General features: G+C 39.0%; 1 protein-coding gene across 13 annotated transcripts in view; it reads right to left on the reverse strand.

Moving 5' to 3' along the window:
- Positions 1 to 19,618, reverse strand: part of FAM184A (family with sequence similarity 184 member A) — a 62,131-nt gene extending 42,513 nt beyond the window's left edge. For 11 of the 13 annotated variants that reach the window (XM_072333004.1, XM_072332995.1, XM_072332998.1 and 8 more), the window contains exons 1-2: positions 19,052 to 19,618; positions 1,246 to 2,100 (exon numbers count right to left, since the gene is read on the reverse strand). In XM_072333004.1, coding sequence (XP_072189105.1) covers positions 1,246 to 2,100; positions 19,052 to 19,216 — 1,020 coding nt within the window. In that variant the 5' untranslated portion in view covers positions 19,217 to 19,618. The remainder of the gene's footprint in view (positions 1 to 1,245; positions 2,101 to 19,051) is intronic. The other 2 variants (XR_011903139.1, XM_072332999.1) reach the window with 2 other exon arrangements.
- Positions 19,619 to 22,435: the final 2,817 nt, after the last annotated feature.

A 22,435-nucleotide genomic window follows, 5' to 3' on the forward strand; every position in this document is an offset into this window, starting at 1 on the left:
GAGACTGGAAAAAAGACTGTTCTGTGTTCATCTTCTGATACAGGAAGAAGGGACTGTTCTTTTACCTATAGCAATTACACAAGATAACAGCAAAATAGTCAGGCTGGAATTAGATTATAAATGGGAAAAGATGATGGAATATCTCAGCTCAAGCCAATAAAGTTCTGGATGCTTCCAGAATTACTATAACCATCATATTTAAGATATTTGGAAACATGAGAGTTACTAAAACTGCCAAAAGTGAAATATTTAAGCTCCTCCACAGAGATCTTTATACCTAGGCACAGTTACAAAAAGCAAGTAGTACTTCCCAAAAACTTTTCCTTTAAGGACAACATATGGAGTCCTATCTCTGCTGACCAAAAGACCTGCCTTTGTATGTCTGGGATGTCTTGTCCTTCCCTATGGACAAGAAATATTAGCACTGAAGAGCAACTTCAAAATCAAAACTACTGAAAACATATGCAGCATTTCAGTCACTGTCTGTAAAAACATCACAGAAGGCTTTTTTTATTATAAATCTAACAAAGCAAACATCCAGAAAGGTTTTGGTTTTTTTCTTCTCAAAAACCTGTTGTTCTTAACACTGTGGATGCTTAGGCCATATAGTCACCAATGATCTCCACAACCACAACTGTACTGAATATTCAGAATATTCATCTTATCTATAGTCCATTCCATTAAATTTCTTAAAATATATTAGGCTGTTTCCCAACTTTTTCTCAGCTTTTCTAGAAAGTGTTTCCATTAATCAGCACAACAACTCAGACATTATCAGTCACCAGCATCCTCCTTCCCACTCAGAACCTTTAGTTTTGGGAGGTATGAATGAATTTACACGGAGAACTAAGAAAAACATACTTGTGCAAGACTTTTTATTTCTCTTCCCTAAGTGGAAATGGTTTTGAATATTCTGTCCAGTATACTGCATTTTGGGTGATATGACTGGAACTTCTGTTCGTGTGGAGTGGAAAGCAAGTCACTTTGCTTGTACAGGGAGAACAAAATTTTCCCATGACTGGGATTTCTAGAGTCTACTGGAATATAAACAAATAGATGTTAATTCAGTCTGGGAAAATTAAGTAATACAAATAAAATATCTAGAGTAGATGAAAAACAATTTTGAGTAGTAGAAAATTCTGTTTACATGTTTCAATCATCTCAGTGTAACAGTCTGGCAGCCTAAACTGGAAAAGGAAAGAGATAAATGAACTCATTTGTGGAACAACATATTATTGACCTCACCTGAACATTATTTTCTGCTGTACTAAGTGCCACCTGAAGTTTTTGGCATTTTTCCCGTAGACTGGCAGCTTCATCCTGGACCATTTGCAATTCAGTTTTAAGTTTTCCCAGATTCTTCCGTAAAATACTTTCTTGGTTCTGAAACTCCTTCCTTAGCTCCACCTCTTTTTCTTTGCAAGCATGCAGACTTTCAGCTGTAAAAAGCTGGGATCTTTTCAATGAATCAAGTTCATGTTCATAGAAGGATTGTGCTTTGCTAAGTTTACCTTCATAGTCCTCAATGAGTTTTTTTCTTTCCAGTCTCAGTTCCTCAACTTTATTATTCAAGTCTTCAAGCTCCAGTCTGTGCAGTTCCTCTAGCTTTTCTTGTCCCTTACTCAAGGTTGCATTCTGACTCTGTTGAGTCTTCAGAAGTTCTTGAATCTCAAGCCTATGTGCAGCTCTCAAGTCTTCCAGAGCTGAACGCTTGTCCTTTTCATACTGCACTTGCAACTGTATGAAACTTCGTAGCCTTTCCTCAAATTTCTTTCTAATCTCTTCTACTTCTCTTGACATGGTCACTACACGTTGGACATGCTGGGCTTCTGCACAAAGCTGCATGTCTTCAACTCTATCCTTATATGCTTCAAATTCTGTCAGGGCCTGGTGTTTCATTTTTTTATGATCCTCCAGTGACTCCTCCAAAACCTGGATCTTTCTCTTAAGATCCATTTCTTCTGCAACTTTACTTTTATACTGCAAGATCTTCTCCCTTGTCTCTGCAAGAATTTGTTGAATTTCTTCTTCATGGGCATCCTTAAGGGCTTGGATAGCAGCTTCATGTTCATCATTTTTAGTGTTCAAAGCATATATTACCTACAAATACGAAACAATAATATACTGAGAAAAGGCATTCTGGCTAACTGCTATATAAAAAAAATATAATAATAAAATTAAAATCACCCTAGGCATTTTGCTACTCTGACAATCTGGCATGTTTTCCTGATACAAGCGAGACCAAATGTTCTTACAAATTTGACTGCATAAATTCTGTATTTGTCATTACAATCTTACACATTTTGTGGAACAGGCCTTCTACAGTCTGCAACCTATGCTTTTCCTGATTAAAAGTTTGCCTTTATATACATGTTATTGCTGTAAATTCCAGTGGTGAAAAAAGCACATTGTACGTACAAAAAAACAAAATATAAAATTTGAACAGAAGTTTCCTGCCAAAACAAAATATGCTCCAATTTCTTTTCCTGCACTAATAAAGTCCAAATCTTAAATCCCCCCATTTTCAACTGCTATTCTTCACTATTCTGTTTTAGACATATCTAAAATGCCAACACTGGTTGCCCTGGTTTACAGACCTGTAGGCTACCTGGATACAAGTTGTTTTTAGACAGTTTATCTATTATACAACCTATGTATCCAAACCTCCTACAATCTGAGGTTTCTAGCTACATAAACTTTCTAACCTTCCAGCTAGTCAGCTAGTTGACCAGAAAAGGGAGACAGCAGCTTGGGGAGCTAGGCAGCTGAAGCTGATTGTAAAGCCAGCAAAACGAAAACTTTCACCCAGTACTGAGTAGAGTAACCAGATATATCACATGGGATGTATCTCACAAACATACAGATGTGGGCGCATGTTTACAAATACATCAGTGAAAAAACTATTTATGCAGTAAAAAATACTATGAGATTGTCAGCTAAAGGTCTTAATACCTTTCATGCAAAACAGTAGCATAACTAATAAGAGTCTAACAAAATACTATGTGATTCAGTCCAAAGAACTATAATAGCATTAGTAACAAAACCAGTAATGACCTTTTCATGCCAAGAATCAAGCAGTGAACTATTTAGCTCTACCACATGGAGTATAACTAAGGAAATATTTTTCTTCATTAGCATTAGTGTATTGCACCAACACAGAATACAGACAACACTGTCAGAAACTGTGTCTGAAAGACATTTGACTATATGGCTAAGAAACATTTTCAGCTTCAAAACAGATGTTATATTCTTACATAGACAGCTTCACTTCGGTCATCTACTTCAGCAAGCAACTCAGTCATGAATGTTTTTTCAATTAAAAACCACACAATACACCTTAATACTAGCATTAGGTGACAAATTTTGCAGCACAGAGAATATCAAAACAAATGAGTGGTTTATTCTTCTGAAGTTAACATGGAAATCAGAACTGGTACCTTTTAGAAAAACAGCAAACTAACATGTCTTGCACACACACAAGAAAATTATATCTCTAGTAAACCTTCATTTCAGACTCAACAAATGGACCCCTGAGACAGAGCACTACATTCAGCCTCATCCAACTGACATGCCTTGTTTTCAGTATACACTTTGGTGCTGCTGCCAGTGCCTGTTGATGCCTTAGCCACCAGTTTGAAACACCCCAAGAATGCACTTCTCTTTAATTAGCTGCAACAAGACTACAATCCCAACAACAAATTGTTCATGTGTAACTTATTAAGGATTTGGAGCACACAAACCCACAAGCCTGACCGACTCTATCATTAGGTAAGTGAGAATTGAGCTGTTCAACGCAGTAAGTATGATAAGCTGGGAAACAATAACAAGACTTTTCTAAGGACAACTCATTACCTACAGATACAAGTGGGATACAAATTGAAAAGTTGAAGTTCACAAAATAGAAACATTAAAATCATGTCTTCCAGGAATTATCGTATTGCTACAAAAAACTAATTCATATCATCTACTGCAGTCCAGAATGACCACTTTCCCCACTACAACGAGCAAAGCATCCATTTTCCTCCTTTTCTTCCTCTCTGCTGACTAAATAATGGTAAATTATATAAATATCTGCTCCTTAGTACATTCAAAATATAGAAGCTTTGAAGTATTTTCCTGTAGGATTAGAAAAAAAAAAAAAAAAGTTATTTAGAAATGTTCTCCACAATAACAAGTACATTTGTATAAATGCATTATGAACAGATATATGAAGCAGGCAGCTGATAATAACATTTTATTCCTTCTCATGCATTATTACTAGCCGTACATTGAACTCCACCAGATAAACTCTGAAGCTTTTTCCATATAACAACTGAAGTTACATTTTTAATGACATATTTTTCTTTAATTGTAATCAAGAGACAACCCTGCTAAAATGTTTCAAAGGGGAAACCAAGTTATTGCTAAATCTAACACTCACACTACTCTCTCCTTTAAAAAATATCATAATGTATGCCCCTCCCTACCAAAACCTATGCATGCCCATATTGCCTCTATTTTTACTTTTCTTAAATAAACAAATAAAATTCTTTCAATTACAGAGCTTCTGTTCCTGGGGAAAATACTGTAAATACAGATACTTTGTCAGTTCGGGCTTTCCTGTTGCTGGCAACATAACAAGACTCCTCAAGCCCAGAATTTCAGGCCAGGATTGCTTGGACACCACTGAAATAATGGAAGAAAGAGCACTTGTTCTTTAGCTATCTGGTCTACTGAAAGACTTCATAAATACTGGGCCAGCACATTAGGCGTGTAATATGACAAACAGGGAAGTGACATCCAGAGTCTGCAGCTGTAGCATCTTCCTCCAACAGCATCTCTCCAAAAAAGCTAGTTAAACTACACCAGTCTGACTGTTCTAAGATCCAAACAGGACAAGAACATGACATTCCTTCCCATCCCTCAAAATATACTCTATCTGAAAATAAATTAAGTTCTTAGACTGAAAACAAACCAAAGTCTTAAATAATAATAATAATAAATTTCCCTGTTTTATCATTCAGGCTTTCACTATTTCATTACTTTTATTATAAATCAAGGCTAACATTTTATTATACTGTTTCACCTTTGAACCTAACCCTGTATTAAGTCTTACCATTCCAAATGTCATGATTTTAGCCATTTAGTTTCCACTACACACTCATCATAAAAAGCTGCCTGTTTTTTTCTTTTCTTAAATTTATCAATGTATGGTTTCACTGGAACCACATCATTTTTCAATACCTAAGCATGCAATGAATCAAGCCTTGCTCTTTCATTTGAATAATTTTTGTGGAAATACTCACTAATGTCAGTATCTGAAGCAAGAATTATCTTAACTAGTCAGAATAACATACATTTTTATTTTTTCTTTTGAGGTGGAGGAGGGTAATCAGGGGTGGAAGAGACAGGAGAACAACTGGGGAAATAAATAGAAAAATCACAATGATCAAAGAATATTTAAGTTGTAACAGTTTGCTAAATCTGTGCTATTACGGTATTTCATTCTACATTAATCGTAAGATGTTAACTCCTACTGTTCCAGAGTTTAATCAGACAAAGGTATGTAAGTAAATGTGTTCAGAGTATCACACCAAGGTCAGTCAAAGGAGGATCTTCATCAAGGACTCAAGTTCTGGGCATCAAGTACTATCCTAAGATATCCTAAGAAGCAAAGCAAAATCACTAAGAGCTGATATGATATATAATGATTAAAAGAAAAATCAATAAGTCTTAATTTCTTCAGCATATGTTGGTGCTTATTTGTTTGCTTTTTCTGTTTTGTTGTTGTTTTTTTAATGTAGCAGTTCAGAAAATACTGGAGATCTTAAATCAGGGAACACATCTAAGTATGCTTGCAAGAATTTGTTACTCTTCCTTTTTTATTATTATTTTTAAATGGAGACATTTGCGTGCAACTTCATGTTAAATAATTAGCTCAAGGCCTCTTTCCTTGAGGCACACACAGGTCTGTATGATGCACATGTCAGTTTACATACACATTCAGTTTCCCAAATGAAATTGCCTGGATCTGAGTCCTACTATAAAAATCTGTGTTTTTGTTGTTATTGTTTGTTTGTTTGTTAATAAAAAGGAAACAAACAAAAAAAACCCTAAAACAGTGGCATATTGCAAAATTATCCATCACCTCACAGAAAGTTTGAGAATGATCCCAGTAAGCTATATACAAAGAATTATACTCATAGAATATCAAGAAATGACTCTGAAGCACTTTTAAAAACTATTCTATGGACAATGCAGATACCAAAACATTTTTCTTCTGTAGAACTATGAATGTTATCTTAACTTTAAGAGACAATGTAGAAAAAAAAACAACAAAAAATTGCTTTGTAGAGTAAAGCACTTAACTGAGACAACAAACCTGCTCAGGTCTAATTACTTTTTCAAAGTTTCAAGCTTAGCCAGCAAATAAGTAAACAATATACGTATATTTAATTGCACTCTTTATATGCATATATAAATATATACATAAATACACACACACACACACACATACGTTAAGCACAAGTATTTCTAGCAATTAATGCACTCTTTTTCCACTACAACAGTCAGGAAACGTTCTAACAAGCAGGAAAGATTTTGATACCTAGCCTTCCCTTCTCATTTAGTTTTAGCAAGTCCTTTCCCTAAATATAACCTATATTTAAAGCGATTGTTCCTACCTATAGCTTAAGGAGTTAGAAAGACTGTATAATACATCTTCAAAAAGAACATCTATTCCATTAAAGTGTAAGTGTTATTTATGATAAGGAACATTAAACACAAGCAAGCTCAATGAATACTGTTGTGGATTAATACCAATGGTCAGCAAAGCACCGCACAAATGTTCTCTCACTCCCCCTTTCCTCAGTAGAAAAAACAAACAAACAAACTATGATGAAATACTTTGTGGGTTGAGATAAGAACAGGGTGTCACTCAACAATTACTTTAAGGCCATTGGAAAAAGACTAGGTGCAGGAAAGTCTAATGCTGTTTATTACCTATTGTTAGCAGAGCAGAACAGTGAGGAATAAAAAGCATCTTCTTCTCACCTATCTTCTTCTATTTCCTCCTCTTGAGCAGGGTATGGCAACAGGGGCTCTGAACAGTCTATAACACATCATCTGTGCCACTCCTCCATGGTCATTCCCTACCCCTGCTCTAGCATGGAGTCACTCCCATGGGATGCTGTCCCTCCCAAACAGATCCCATGTGGTGTTCCCATGGGCTGCAGCTCTTCTAGCACTGTTCCAATACAGCTTCATATCACAAGGTCCATCCTCAAGGATATCGCTGCTCCGGCACCGGGCCCCATGGGTGGCAGTTGCCTGAGCCTTCCTGCCCCACCACAAGCTCCTCTCTACGGGCTGCAACTTTGGCCCAGGGCCTGCACCCATGGGGACTCTCCCTGGGCTGTGGCCTCCTTCAAGCCACATCCACTGCTGCACTGTGGGCTGCACATGTGGAGATTTGCTCCACACACTGTCCATGGGCTGCAGGGAACTGATCTGCTACGGGCCTCTCTATGGGCTGCAGGGAACTTCTGCTCCACACTTGGAACACTTCCTTCCCTCTTTCTGCACTGCCCTTGCTGTCTTCAGGGCTGATTTGCTCTTATTTTCTCATTCCTCTTTCCCATCTGCTATTGTGCAACAGTTTTTCTCTTTCTTTAATCAGCTCATTGTTTCATTCTGGGTCAGCAGCCTGACACTTCTGGAGCTGGCTTTGATCTGACATGGGGTACCTGCTGGACTCTATTAAGAGGCCGCTCCTGCAGCCACCACCAAAACCACGTCATATAAACCCAATATACATACCAACAGAGCTAAGTGCATTTCATAAATGCTTCCTTTTTCTGACAGAAATTTAAATATTTGCACTTGTTAATTTGCTACAGAATTTTCAACAAGTTCCTAATATACCTGTTATATTTTAGGCAGTCTTCTATCACAGTATAAGGATACACTAGGACACCATGAAGAGATTCCAACAAATTAAATGCAGTGTCATTAAAATGAAACTTTAGTGACAGTAGTGTACAATAGCAAAAGAAAACACTGCAGATAAGCACTGCAAAAAGAAGCAGAAAGGAATAATGGTCTGGTTACTGAAGTATTAAGTAATCACACATTCCCTTGCTCTTACTAAGAACTGAACTTATTTTCTACTCCAATAACAAACAAAACAAATCAGAAAACGCAAAGATCAACACAAGCTAAAGAAACCTGGCCATGCAAAAACTCACATATTCTCTCAATCCTTTGTCAACATCTGCCAAAAAAAGCAATACAAGCTACCTTATAAAACTCTTAAACTTCACTGGAAAGAAAATTCACATCTGTTAATACTGTATTGTACTCCAGATAGACATAAAATGAGCTGAAGCCCTCTAATCAATACCTCCCCCTCCCTCCCCCCGTCCCCCCCCATTCTATACAAGACATATTGACAAGTGAAATATGTATAAGAAAATACAACTCCTTCTCTTTTCCAGCTGTTTAAGAATAGAGACAATTAAACTAAACATAGGCTATGCAGTCTACTACATAGTTTCTGTTTGAAAGTAATGTAGGTTTTTTAAGAAAAGAAGTGTAAGGAAGATATACATTATGTGAAGGTGTATCTGCCAAGAAATGCATTTGTTTCAACATCAGCTACAGCCTCCTGGGACTCTCAGCAGGTAACACACCAATTAGGTAGGCAAACACAGGAGTACAAGACCAGCTATGCATGCCTCCCTAATTTGTTATGCAAAAAAATTAGATACGTGAATTAGAGAGTCAAACTAATCAGATGACTTCAAGCACACTTATTTTCACAACTAAGAACACATAGGAGTTGATCAAAAAGGGCAGATAATTCCACTGTGACAAAAGGAAAGACTGGCAAATGTGATCTTTCACAGCCCTCTAATGAACAAGATTAATTTAGATGTTTTTTTCTACATACAGGTAAGAATCAACTATTTCTTCAGACTAGTTAAGCATATATTTGTCACTACAGCCCAATGTCCTTGGGCTGGGCAAGGTACAGAATAATTGCCAACATCATCCAATTAAAGCCCCTTTTTGGTTCTGGAATATTAACCTCTAACAATCAAGTTATGTCAGACACAACCATCACAAATCACAGTTAGCTCCAGGCAACTTGCTAAGATAGTTAAATCTTGAGAAGCATACTGCAGCACCAACAACAGTAAAAAAGATTTAGTGACAGATGTACAAATTCTGCAATCTGCCTCCTGGTGAGAAAGAAACACATTTAACTTCTAATCATCTAACTAGAATATGGTTGACACATCTGCTATATGATTAGACCTCACTGCAAGAAAAACAAGATAGGCCAAAGAACTACTCCAAGTTATGCTTTAGTCACTGAGCTGCTTCTCATACATTTATTTTTTTTCTTTAGCTAACATGTCTGTACTGAATTTCTTTGTGGGTATATAGACTTCAAAACAAGGCATGGACAACTTCTCAGAGCTGAGCAACTGACTTAACATTCAGTATATAACATTAGTTTGCCATTGGCAAAACAAACAAAAACACATAGCAAAATATTAAGTTCAAAGAGTCCAAAAAACAAAAAAGGTAATCAATTTTTTGATTAATTATAAAAATGACTGTTTTTAAAGCATTATATAATATCTCAGGACGTAATTTCCTAATTTCTTTTGAGAGTTACAAAGAATTTTGAATATAACAGACTCTATGTAACTTTCAGAAATAGCACATTGTCTTTTATTAAATTTGACAGGACATCTTTGTTTCTGACTTTTTAAGTTCTCATATAATTGGAAGGCAATTCTTTCAGAAGACTTAAGTGAAGTTTATATCCTGAAATAAATCATCAAATTTTGTGTGGAATACTTCCTACCTTAGTTTTAGGAACTCAAACTTGAACCTGTCTTTTAGAATTTTGATAGTATGAATAAAACACTGCTGTTATCTTAAATATCCTCTAACATACCTTAATTTGCTTATCAACAGAATTAATGGAAAAAATAAAAATAAAAAATCAGTGCTAGCTCTCAGTTTCACTTTTTCACCTTTCCATCATTCTTTTGGAGAGGCCAGTGTCAAACTACAAGTTACCTACACTAAGGTAAATAATTCATCATACTTATTTTCACAGCGCTCAGTGTAATATATGTAATGACGTAGACTACATAAAAGCTTTGGACAACTGTAGCTTTATAAGTTGAAACTCTACAGAGATAACAGGGTAATCTACAGGTTTGCATAACAGTAGATAAAAATTATTCACCCTTGACGTCACTGGAAGTAAAATTAAAATAAGGAGGCAGTCCTGAGCTCAGCACCACGGACAGAAACAGGCTGGCTCACTAAGCCGAGCCTTGCGTTCAGCACCGCGGACAGTAACAGGCTGGTCAGCCACGCCTCCGCGAAACGGTGAACATAGGCCTATTAGAAATACACACACACACAAACACACATGCGTGTGCACATGTGGGTACTTACATATAAAATAATTCACGTTAAAGAAAAAGGTTCATTTTACTAAACAGGTATCTATAAAGAGTAATATGAAGTTTGGACTGTAGCAGCTGTAAGCTGATATTCTAGAAGAAATGGTAAATACAAACCAGTAGAAATTAAGCTTGCTTTAGGCTTTGTGCTTATGAAGAATATGCAAGAATACAGAAAATGGCAAGGCCTGCCCAAACATGAATACAGTACAATGTTACACTTCAGATATCCAGAGGTTAGGCACAACATACCCAACACACCAAACTATGAATGGTCTACGCTATTTTGTAGAGATGCACACAAAAAAGTATGAAGCAGAGCATGAAACTAAATGCAAGATGAGAATCCAAGGAGTACAGAGAACGGACACAACGGACACAGTGTTGTTTACAGATCAGCTCAAAGAGCAACGATCTTAGTGAAGGATTCCAGTCTCCATTAGGGCCCAATTTTTGCAGTTAAACCTATGTAACATCTATCTCAGCATAAAACAAAAAGTAGGAAGGAAAAAACAACACACACACAAAAAAAAGACTAAAAGATTTTCATGCCACAGGAATTTAACTGACTACAAATAAATACTACAGAAGTCTGATCCAGTCTGGCCAAAGTAGTGAACAACTCAACCAAAATAATATCTCAAAATTTTCAAATTACGTTTGGCCGTTCAGTGGCACAACATAAACGTGTATCCATTCATATATACATGATGTATATAATTTTAAAATAAGTGATGTAAGTAGTATATATTGCAACACTGGCAATACAGGTTCACATTGGGAAAAACACATGGGTAGCTTAGAAGAGCAACTCAGATTATTACCATAGGATATAAACAAAAAGGCTTTTTTGAAAGGAAGCCTACATTTATTAATACAAAGCACAGACAAATAAAAACAACAAATCTATTTCAAGTTCTTTTTATCTATTCTTTATTACTAGAATAATTTATCACCATTTTCATTTCTCAAATTTTAAAATGACAAAGACAGTCATAAGAAATTACTGCAGTACATTTCAGTACAAGCTATCCAAACATATTAGCTTTCATACTGGAAAATATTAGATCTGAGAAGGCAGTCCCAGACATACCCTTTGCTAAAAGTTACAGCTTTCACTCACATCAAGAGCAAAACCATCATTCGATTAATAATCTCTGGATTACAGCACACCTGTTTTCTAAAAACATTATAGTTCAAATTTCTAGAAATTAAATTAAAGGAAACTGGCTGGAATCATTTCTTTCATCTTAAAAAAGGAAAATAAAAATACATGTATTTATTTTTTTGCCATCACATCATACTTCTTATATTAGCTCAAAGATCATGTTTCGTTTAGCAAGAACATCTTGAACAGAAAGGACTTTGCCAACTTTTTAACAATGGCTATTTGTCAGTTGCCATTTAGAACCTAACCAAGTGACAAACTCAGTAAACGGCTGGTCTGCACAAGCTTCTATAGATAGTTAAAAAAGCCGAGTTAGAGAAACAAACAAAAACAGATAAAGCATTAAATAGGGTAAGATGGTTAACTGCTTCAGACTACCTTTGTTTCTTCTAGTTAGTTCTGGAATGTAGTGCCTTTGGTTATTGGTATGACACTGATGATATCACAGAAGAGTACACAAGTCTTGCTTACCACTGCCAGCCTTGTATGAGTCGAGAGACACACACAACTTATTTCATAGCCTACAAAGATATTTTACTGATAAATTAGTCTACAAAATAAAATAAAAGAAAATAAAAATTTAGCAATTAAGACAATGAACCTCCCCTCACCTCCTTGTTGTCAACTCCAAAGAGTGAAGTTTTTTGTGCAGGTTCTTCACAATAGACTTGGAGATCACCAAGTTTCCCCCCATATTAAAAAATAAATAAACATATAAGGTAGCACTGCACCAATGGAATTGCTTTGAAGCAACCTTAAGTCCTTCAACAAGAAAGTTTGAAAGTTAAAGATAATAACTTCTGCCTTTAAGTCTGAAGAACTCTTACACAGTTCCACCTTTGTTCTTAAACCATGACAGCTACAGAGAAACTTCTCCTTTGTGAATAACCTTTGCTAAGACCACAACTACTGTAGACTGCGAGGACATAGTCAGAAGAGTTAGAAAGGGGAGGTGGAGAAACTGCATTAGCAGGACTTGAAAGAAAAATCTTAAGACATCTGCTTCAGAAATATCACCTCTGTTGCAGTTAAAACAGCAAAACATCTCTTCCCACGTTACTGGCTGGAAATGTACAGATTTTGAAAATCAAATCTGTAGTCAAATCACACCCTTTTTGAAATTTCAGTCTTTTTCATGCAATGCTGGAGCTATAAGCAAATTCTGGCCTACTGCCAGTGTTAACAAACATTGGAGAGATGACATAAGGTTGCTTAAAAGAAAAAAAAAGAAAAATGAGTTTTTTGAAAACTGTTACTGGCATCAGCTACCACATGATGACAGCTGAAGTCAAAACAGTTCTAGAGGCTCTTTTAGATTCTCATTACTTCTCTATTTTTAAAGGGCTCTTCTTTTACATTCCCATATAACCCTATATATAATGAAGCTTATGTGAGAGATTTAGCTATTTTGTTTACTGAGGTTGAATAATTTCAAATAAAAACTGACAAAGTTTCACTAGAAATACAACATCTTAACTATTCTCATTAATAAGCTAAACACTATAGCTACTGCCATAGCACTGCATTCTGTGATAGCTGAGGGAGGGAGGTCTCAAACTTTTCCAGCCAAGAAGTCCACAAAATAAGAAGTACAAACATGAATTAAAGATTACCAGATTTGTTGTTTATTCTTTGAAATATACGAGGGCTGTTTTGAAAGTAATGCCTCCCATTTTGTTATGTTGGCCCACAATGTCAGAGGTGGATGCTGATGGTCTAGCAGTAGAGGTTGAACCTTCCAACCAAGATTCCATTATATTTGTTGCTGTATAACAGGTGGGCAGTCTAACAGAACAGTGTCTTACACAGAAGTGAATATAAAGGAAGGGTGTGTCCTACCTACTGAAACAAATGCACCCACTGACATTTGTCAATGCTCGTTGTACGTTTATGGAGACACGACAGTGGAGGTGAGTACAGTGAGGTGGTGGGTGGTGCATTTCAGCAGTGGCAACAGTGATGTGAAAGACAAGCTGTGTTCCAAATGACCATGAACAGCTGTCATATAACAAATTGAAGAGTGACTCAATCAGCTCACCTGCACAAATCAGTGGATTACAGTCAGAGAAGTGCACACGGAGCCAAATAACTGCTTCAATGCATTGGAAACTATAGTAGTAAAACTATAGTAGTAAAATTGGAATATCACAAAGGTTGTGACAAATTCTCACACAGGAGCTGCAAGAATGCCATATGCAAGTTTTTCAGGACATACTGACACGATAAGTGACTGAAGGTGACAGCTTCCTGAATCATATCATTAACAGTGATGAGACTGGTGACACCACTATGAGTCCAATTCAAAATGGCAGCTCATGGAATGACATATGAATTCCTAACTGAAGAAGAAACTGAAGACTCAGCCCTCAGTGGGAAAAGTGATACAGTGTGTTTTGAGATAGGAACAATCCTTCCAGACTTCCTGGAACCCAGACAAATGATCAACTCTGATCACAGCATCATGACGCAGACTAAGCTGAAGGCTTGAACTTCCATAGTAAGGCCAGAGAAGACAACCTTTCTCTTAGAACATGATAGTGCCAAGCCCCATGCCAGTTTGAAGACTGTGAAACACTGCCAGTCTTGACTGCACTGTCTTCCTACACTCTGTGCTTAGTTTGTATTTGGTGCCTCCTGACTTCCATCTGTTTGAGCCAATGAAAGATGGAGTGCACAGGCAATATTTTCCCAGCAATTACGCTATCATAGCAGCTGTGAAAGAGTGGGTCATCACTGCTGGGGAAGAATTCTACAAGCACAGCATGCAGACACTTTTTCCATTGCTGGTGAAAATGCACAGCTAATGGTGGTGACTATGTTGAAAAACAGTGTTTTGTAGCTGAGAATTTGCTCTGTCAAATAGTGTTATTGTGCTCTTTGCATCTGTTACAGCTTCCAGGGAAACAAATAGCAGACATTTGGAGTAACCTACATTCTACTACATGGCCAAGAAAAATGCTTTGCTAATATCTCTTTAAACCAGGAAAATGAAGAAGAAAACACAAAAGAAAACTACTTTCCAGATTTATACAAGAAGCTGATGGCAGAAGTCAGAACAGAACTCTAGTTTCAAGAGTCCCAGAATCTAGTTTGTTTACTATTTTTTCTTTTTTTGGAATCATCCCAGAATTTATCTATCCTGCTCCAGGCATACAGCAAAGGAAAACATCAGTTTTTCTGATTTATTTTTCTTGTTATGAAATTGACCAGCCTCATAGAAACTATCACTGTAGCACACCTATACGGCACTTATAGACTCTTCCTTCAATCCATATAAAACTTCTGCAACTAGGATCTAGGAAATTTCCACAACCAACTCAACATTCAAGATTCTCACCACATAATGCCAGAGTGGATCATCTAAATTATTTCATTAATGTCCATAATTTATGTTGACATCACAAAGCTTGCAGAACAGATTTTGTGTACAAATTTAAGATGTGAATTTCTCAACTACAAGTGCTTAGTCTAAAAGCTACAGCATATGAACTGTGTGTGTGTAGAGGGGGGAAAAGCACCAAAATAAGCCAGCAAGACCCTTCAACTTGTACTGTTCAAGTAATCGTGAAAGCAAACCCCACCCTCCCATACTGACAGTGCCAAAGCCGCAACTTAATTTTTTGTTTCCTATTCCAGTTGTCTTATGCAAAGTAATAAAAAATACATATGCATATTTTCATCTGCAGCAAGCATAATACAACACTGCATTAGCACTTCAGCACATAGTAGTACAAACACATATATATGCAATCTCATAATCACGGCTTATTTCTTTTTGGCTTTAATCTTTGGTGTCAGATGCTACTTTATCCCCGTACTGGTACACAAATCTTTCAAAACGTCTAAAATAAGGAGCTTATCCTGAAGAAGAGGTCCTAAAATTGCTTCAGTTACAATTTCCGCAGTTTTTAACCATGACATGAGCATCGTGTTATTTTTTTTAAACCGCATTTCTAACTACTGACGTGTTTTACCTTCTTCTGTGAGTTAAACATATTAAAGTTACATCGAGTTATATTTTTTTCAAGAGTTAAAACACAGTTAAGCATTGAATCGCCATCCCTGGATGTGTTTAAGAGCCGTTTGGATGTGGTACTCAGGGATATGATTTAGCAGAGGTTTGTTGTTGTGGTGTTGTTTCGTGGTTGTTCTTTAAGAGATAGGCTACTGGTTAGGCTGAGGTTGGACTTGATGATCTTCAAGGTCTTTTCCAACCTGAGTAATTCTATGATTCTATGATTTCAGAAGCATGCTCAGTGAAACAGAATTGCAATTTATTTTGCCTCACTCTGAATTACTGAATAAAACTAAACACTAAAAACAAAATTCACTTCTTTCTTTACATTCCCATATAGTTTCAACCAAAACATTAAGATTCCCTTTAAGTAATGTGAAAATATAACATAGAAATTCTAACTTTGAAATTTTACATTCCCTTCATGAGTGACCTCAATTTCCCACGAGGAAAGCATTCTCTTCCGCTGACAGCTCATAGTAACAGCTATACATGGATTAGAAAAAGTACTAAGTCATATTTCTTTTCTCAGAAGACACAAGCTGCCCAGTTAACTTTGCCCCCTATGTATTTATATTTCCCTTTCACTACACTGTATCGGTGGTTTTGTTTTGATCAGATAAAATACCTGATTCCAGTTCTGAATCTACTGAGACTTGATAGATCTTCAAGACAGTTCCAGAGAAAAGTATGAAGACCAGAGAAAAAACAAACCAACAAGGCGAGAGGATGAGAGGGAAGGAACAGCTGGAAGGCACAAGATTTTATATAAAGACATTACACAATCTGATGTACGTGTGATGGCATACTTATTAAGAAGTTCCTAGAGTACTTAAAAGTAACTCTATACATACAAAAAAGTAAGCATCTGACAGAGCCAGAACAGCAGTATTTGGCCAAAAGACCTTCACAGACATACTCTTACATCTTATTTTTTTTTTCCATGATCCAGTTTGGATAGCTTATTTCCACATATCTGTTACAAAGTAAAGTTAACTCTTTTGACAGTTAACTCCTGTTTATAGAAATTAAGTATCATATTTATTGTTTTCCCCTGCAGCTGGATTCCCTTCATGGGCTTCACATCCCAGAGAAGGTAGGAAACTTCATCACGGTAAAATATAATCCTAAAGCTTTCTTTTTTCTTTTTCTCTCTCTCTTCTAAGCTTCCCTCTCTGAAAGGTCAAGTGACAAGCAGAAACACCAGGCTAGAACTCTATAACTGGAAAACAGTCAAAATCTGCACCCCTACTTCAGTGAAGTTAATGCTTAAGAATACTTTTAAATGTAATCTATAAATTATTTATTTTGCTGTTGCGTTAGGTACAAAAGGAGTATTTCCATCATGCACCCTATTTTAAGTCTAAAAATACGGTTCTTTAGCCCAGACCTTCAGTTCATGAGAATCAGCAAAAGTCACAAGTTTTCACCCTAAACTTTACAAACAGAGCACAAGCACAGAAAGTAAAATCTAACTGGACTCTGCAAGTCAAGTAAACAAATATGAGATTCCAGTCCTGCAAAAGCCTAACCCACCTCTAAGATCCTTGTACAAACACAGTTAATTTACAGTTATTTAAACACGTAACCAGAAAGCCACTTGTAGCTTCTATTTGCAGCATTCTGAAACCTTCAGCAGGGCAGGCATGCACAAAATCTTTGAAATGTTAAAAGAACTCTATTGCAGATCACAATAGATCTTACAAATGAGGCACAGTACTTACTTCAACTCCCTTCAAGCCTTTCAATACAAAAATTCAAAGTATTCCAGCACTATGCCTTTCTATCCCCATTTAGCTCACACTTTTCTCAAGCCACCTGACACACACTAACAAAAGACACCACACATGTCTAGTGATGTGGAACTCATGGGTATACACACACATGGTTTCACCACAGAAACAAAACTGTTTCTGAAATCAGCTAAAAACTGCTGGGTAATTCCTAGAGAAAGAAAGGGAAAGATAACACAGAGCACATAGAAGTAAAAACTAGTAACCTGAAAGTACTTGCATGTGTAACTGGCCTTAAGGTAAATCTAAAATACATTTATGCTCTCCAGGTGCTTGCTGCACCTTTCAAGAAGCACAAGTCTGTAGTAATATCTTCAATATTCTGATTCACAACTGAAAGCACAGTGATACTTAAACTGATTTTAATTCTTGTTTTCTTCTTAAAACACTGACATTTTCATTTGACTGAAGTTAATATATTAAGATGCTGGGTTCTGAATTTAAAGCCAAGCCAAAACATGCCTCAGTCATCAGTTTTCCAGTAACGTAAGGTGCACGGTGCTCCACAGTAAACACTATTTCACTGATCACTTCAGCTGTGCAGAAATATGCCTCCACTGGGTGACTGCCAGCATTCTTCATTCTCTCTGTTCGTAGTTCCATGTCACCTTCATCCATCTCAGCATACATGTGAAGAATGCTAGCACTCCCCCACAGTGCTTTTAAAGGTACCTTTAGATGTTTTAACTATGTAATTATTCACAGTTGTTTCTTGTGTATTCTCAGTAAGAAATGCAATCTGCCCTTCACTTCTTAAATCATGGTATTCACTTATGTCTTGAGCATCATACGAGGGAGATAACGCCACTGTTTCTTTTATTTTTAAGTTACTCTAAATAAAATCTTAGCTACAGTCAGCTCTGAATTGTGGGGCCTACCAGTCTTAATAATATGCTTTTAAAACATGGTTTGACTACAGCCCTTAACAAAGATACAATACATTTCTTATACTGGAAATGGCCTTAGAGAAACCGGTAAGTCGGTAATACAGGGTTCAAGGTATGGTCACACTTCATGCCATCTAAGGATGACTTCACTAATCACCTTAAATGGGAGCACCGCTCTTCAGCAAAAGGGCAGCAAGCACCACCCGAAATAATTTAACAAGACTCAGAGAATAGGTTATCAAAGAGCTAGAAAACAGACTCGGGTTTTGTTTTTTTCATAAATAAATAGCAAACATCAGCCTACCAATAAAAATCCGACCGCGCCAAACTGAGCCCAGACACAGCCGATGGAAGGCGACGCCGCAGGGCTGCCTTCAGCCTCCCGTCCCCAGCTCCCAACGCCCGGCCAGGGGCAGCTGGCGGAGCAGGGCAGGGCAACCGCGCTTTGCCAGGCCCGACCTCTCGTGTGCGAGCTCAGCCGCATCACGCCGCCAAGGAGCGGGCATCGCTCCGCTGGAAGAACCAAGCTCAGGAGATGACCTTTCTCCAGCCAGGCTGAGCCGAGGTGGCAAGACGAAGCGAGGAGCAGCGTCTCAACCTTTCACGTGTGAAACGAACAAACGAGGAGGAGGGGAAAAGAAAAATAAGAAGGGAAAAACACCCGAGGAGGCAGAGGAGCCCGGCAGCCCGTCGCTGCCCGGAGGCGAGGACTCTCTCACCTTGGTGAGCTGGGCGATCTTCTTGCTCATTTTGAAGTGTAGGTCCGGGCTGTGCTCGGCTCCCAGTCCCGGCGGGGCAGAACCGGAGCCGAATTTCCCCGCTCCGGGCGCGGAGCCGCCGCCGTAGCCGTGCTGCTGCTGCCAGCTCATCCCCGGGGTCGCCATCTTCACCGCCGGCCCCCGCCGCCGCTCGGCATCCGCCGGCACAGCCGCTGCCGCGAAGCCGCGCCGAGGCCGCCAACCCCCGTCCGAGACCTCCCCGGCCGCTGCTCGCAGCCCCTCAGCGGGCGGGGGGCTGCGGCATCAACCCCGCGGGGGGCCGCTGCGCTAAGGAGCACCGGCCTCTCCCCAGCGGCTCCTCCGTCCCTCCCGCCCGGCACCAGGCGGGGAGGCCGGCGGGCCCCGGGGCAGCCCGCCCGACCTGGGGACGAGCGAGGGGGCCGCTGGCCGTTCCCGGCCGCCGGGCCGTTCCCAAGCTGTCGCTGCCGCGCTGTTTACGCCGCGCAGGCCGCGTCACTCGGCAGCCCCGCCCGCAGCCTGCCCGCCTCGGAGCGGCCGGCGCCGAGCGCGCCTCCCAGCGAACGGGCCGTCCGCCCCCCGTGCCCGTCGCTGTGCTGCCCGCGGCGCTCTGCCGTTGGGCGATGCTCCGCCCTGAGGCCCTGCTGTAAACGGGCTCTCTCAGGCGTGGAAGGCGTGTACGGGTCTGGGTGTGTATATACCCCGTCGTGGCAGGTGTCGGGGTGCGGATACCGACCTCTAGAAGCTTCTCACAGTCCTGAAAATGCACTGGGGGTCATGCGAGGCTAGGGAAGAGCTCCGCGCTGGGACGGCTCTTGGCTCTCTACCATGCTGCGATAGGAGGAGACTCCGGGTTCACTCTTGTTGCCCCCTGGGTATGCCTCGGTGTGTGAGGGAAGAAGTGCCATTTTCTCACAACAGAATGATAGAACTGTTTGAGTTGGAAGGGGCTTTTAAAGTCCACCTAGTCCAGCCTGACTTTGAGTGTCTCTCTCCAGTAGTTGGAGTAGTTGGTTGGGAGGAGTAACATCTTAAAATCGAAATGAATTGAATAAGTAGAATAGCTGCACAATTATGTTCCCACAGATGGCGGAGTGACCCAGCAGGGTGAGAGGGGAAAGCATGCTCTGGAGTTGATCAACCACTTTTCCTATGGGCACAGCCTCTGCAAACTGCAGATACAGACCGCTGATCTGATGGGATGAGTGCAGAACAAACATACCTGCCAGAAGGAACTCACAGCCACATTTACTATAAGATTTCATGTAGAGATGACTGCTCTCTTCTTCCATTTCCATCCTGTGCACCTCAGGAGAACAGCCGCTGTGTTTAACAATTTAATGCCTCTTTGCTAGGCTCTGGCCTTAGGAGAACGTAAATACATTAATGTGGTTGGACATGTTAGATTTCTAGATTAGCAGCCTCTGCACTGATCTTTTAAAAGTCCTTGATATTCTCTGTAGAGAACTTTTTTCCTTTTTTTTTTTTTTTTCTTTTTCCTCCTTTATTTTCTTCTTTTTCATTCCCTCTGCTCTAAAAATCTCTTCTGTGCATGCATCCTTTGTAGGCAGGCAAAAATCAAAATGGTAAATGACTAAATCTCTCCATCTCAACAAGGATGTGGGGAAAAAGTATTACCTACAATGTGAAACTGTCAGAAATCAGTGGAAAGCGAGGCCAGCTTGAATGGGGCCCTGGCCAGTCTAATCCTGTGCCTGATATAGTGAGTGGTAACCATGGCTGAGGAGTTGGAACTGGATGGTCTTTGAGATCCCTTCCAACACAAGTGATTCTGTGATTCTATAGATAGTGGGGAATATGAGGAAGTCCAGATTACAGAGCAGTGTATCTCACTTATAGAGATTCATGCTTATGCAGTGTGATAAATAACCAATTCAACATGAAATGGGCAGTGCAAGCCAGAGGCTGTGGTGCAAATGAGACGGGGCACTATAAAGAATATGCAATTAGGCGCTCCTGCTTTCTCATTCAGGGTATTTGTGAGAGTGCAGCTGAAATACTTAAGCTGAGCTCCCGTGTCTGCAATTTCCACACGACAACATACTGGAAAAAAAAATCAGAAAAAAGGCCAGAAGAGCTACGAAGTTTGGGAAAGGATTCGTATATTGAAAGACTCAGTAAACCCAACTGTTTGGAGGGGGGAGGAGTCTCAAAAGTGATTTAATCTCATCCTTCAGGTAGCTGCATTGTGTTGAGCCCCGAATTTGCATTGTTCAGAAAATTCTGATGCTGGTTTGTTTATTTATTTATTTATTTTTCATTCCGAAGTGGCCCATTCTGGCAGCAGAGAACAAAGGACAGATGGTGCTCACCCAGGCAGTGATTCATACAGATGAAATGTAAGGGGTAGAAAGAATATTAGGAGCATCTGTATCAAATATGCGTCCATAGACAACATCCATGAATAGCACAGACTGTTAGTTCAGTTTGATCAAATTAAAGAATAATTCAGTGACTAAGAATGATTTTCCATATGTAGGAAGGTCAGATTACTAATTAAAGCAGCAGACTGATTCCAAAGACTTGGTTTCAGTTAATGGTTTTGTCTGGCTGACTGTGTGACCTTAAGCAAGCTTCTTAACTCCCGTGCAAAAGATTACTCTCTTTGCTGTCCCTAGTAATGACTCTGCTATTAAGGTGTTTTGAATTTACCACAGTTTACCACAGCTTTTACCACAGAATTTACCACAGAATTTACCACAGCTTCTGAGACAGTAAGCTTTACTGCTTTACTTTTAATTTTCTCCTGAGAAGTGTACTCATTTTCTGTGACTCATATTGCCTCCAAATCATTGTTTTGAACCATTGCCGGGTGTCTCATATCTGCTGTAACGAAACAGTTAAGAATGTTTAATTTCTGTCTGTCTCTCGTATCGGGTTGCCAAATATTACATTTTGTCTAGCTTTTAAATTCAGGTGGTGATTAAATATGTTATGCCTTTATTTTGCTTGTCTTCTAGTAGTAGTTTTTGTATTCTTGGCAAGAATTACTTTCCACCTTTTATGCCTTTAGCGCTCAGATGCTGACTGCTCAATCTCGTTTCCATTAATTAATTTCCACTTGTAGCATACAACCTGTTTTCTTCATGGTTACTGTTGAAAAGAGGGTTTGTGCAGCAAAATAACGGGACCTTAGTGCTTTTTTTTCCCTTGGCAAGGTTTCATGTCTGTCAGTATATTAGGACACGCAGAGATCTCACAGGGTTTGGGCTGAGACCATGCAGAGATAAACGAGGAGACAGTGCTCTGGGTCTGCTGACAGGGGAGGAAAGTGATGGATGAAGCTGGGCTCTCTTAACATGTATCACTGCCATGAAAGCTGTGACGTGAAATCTTTAGCATCTC

The sequence above is a fragment of the Excalfactoria chinensis genome, chromosome 3 (genome assembly GCF_039878825.1).
Source record: "Excalfactoria chinensis isolate bCotChi1 chromosome 3, bCotChi1.hap2, whole genome shotgun sequence".
Lineage (NCBI taxonomy): Eukaryota > Metazoa > Chordata > Aves > Galliformes > Phasianidae > Excalfactoria > Excalfactoria chinensis.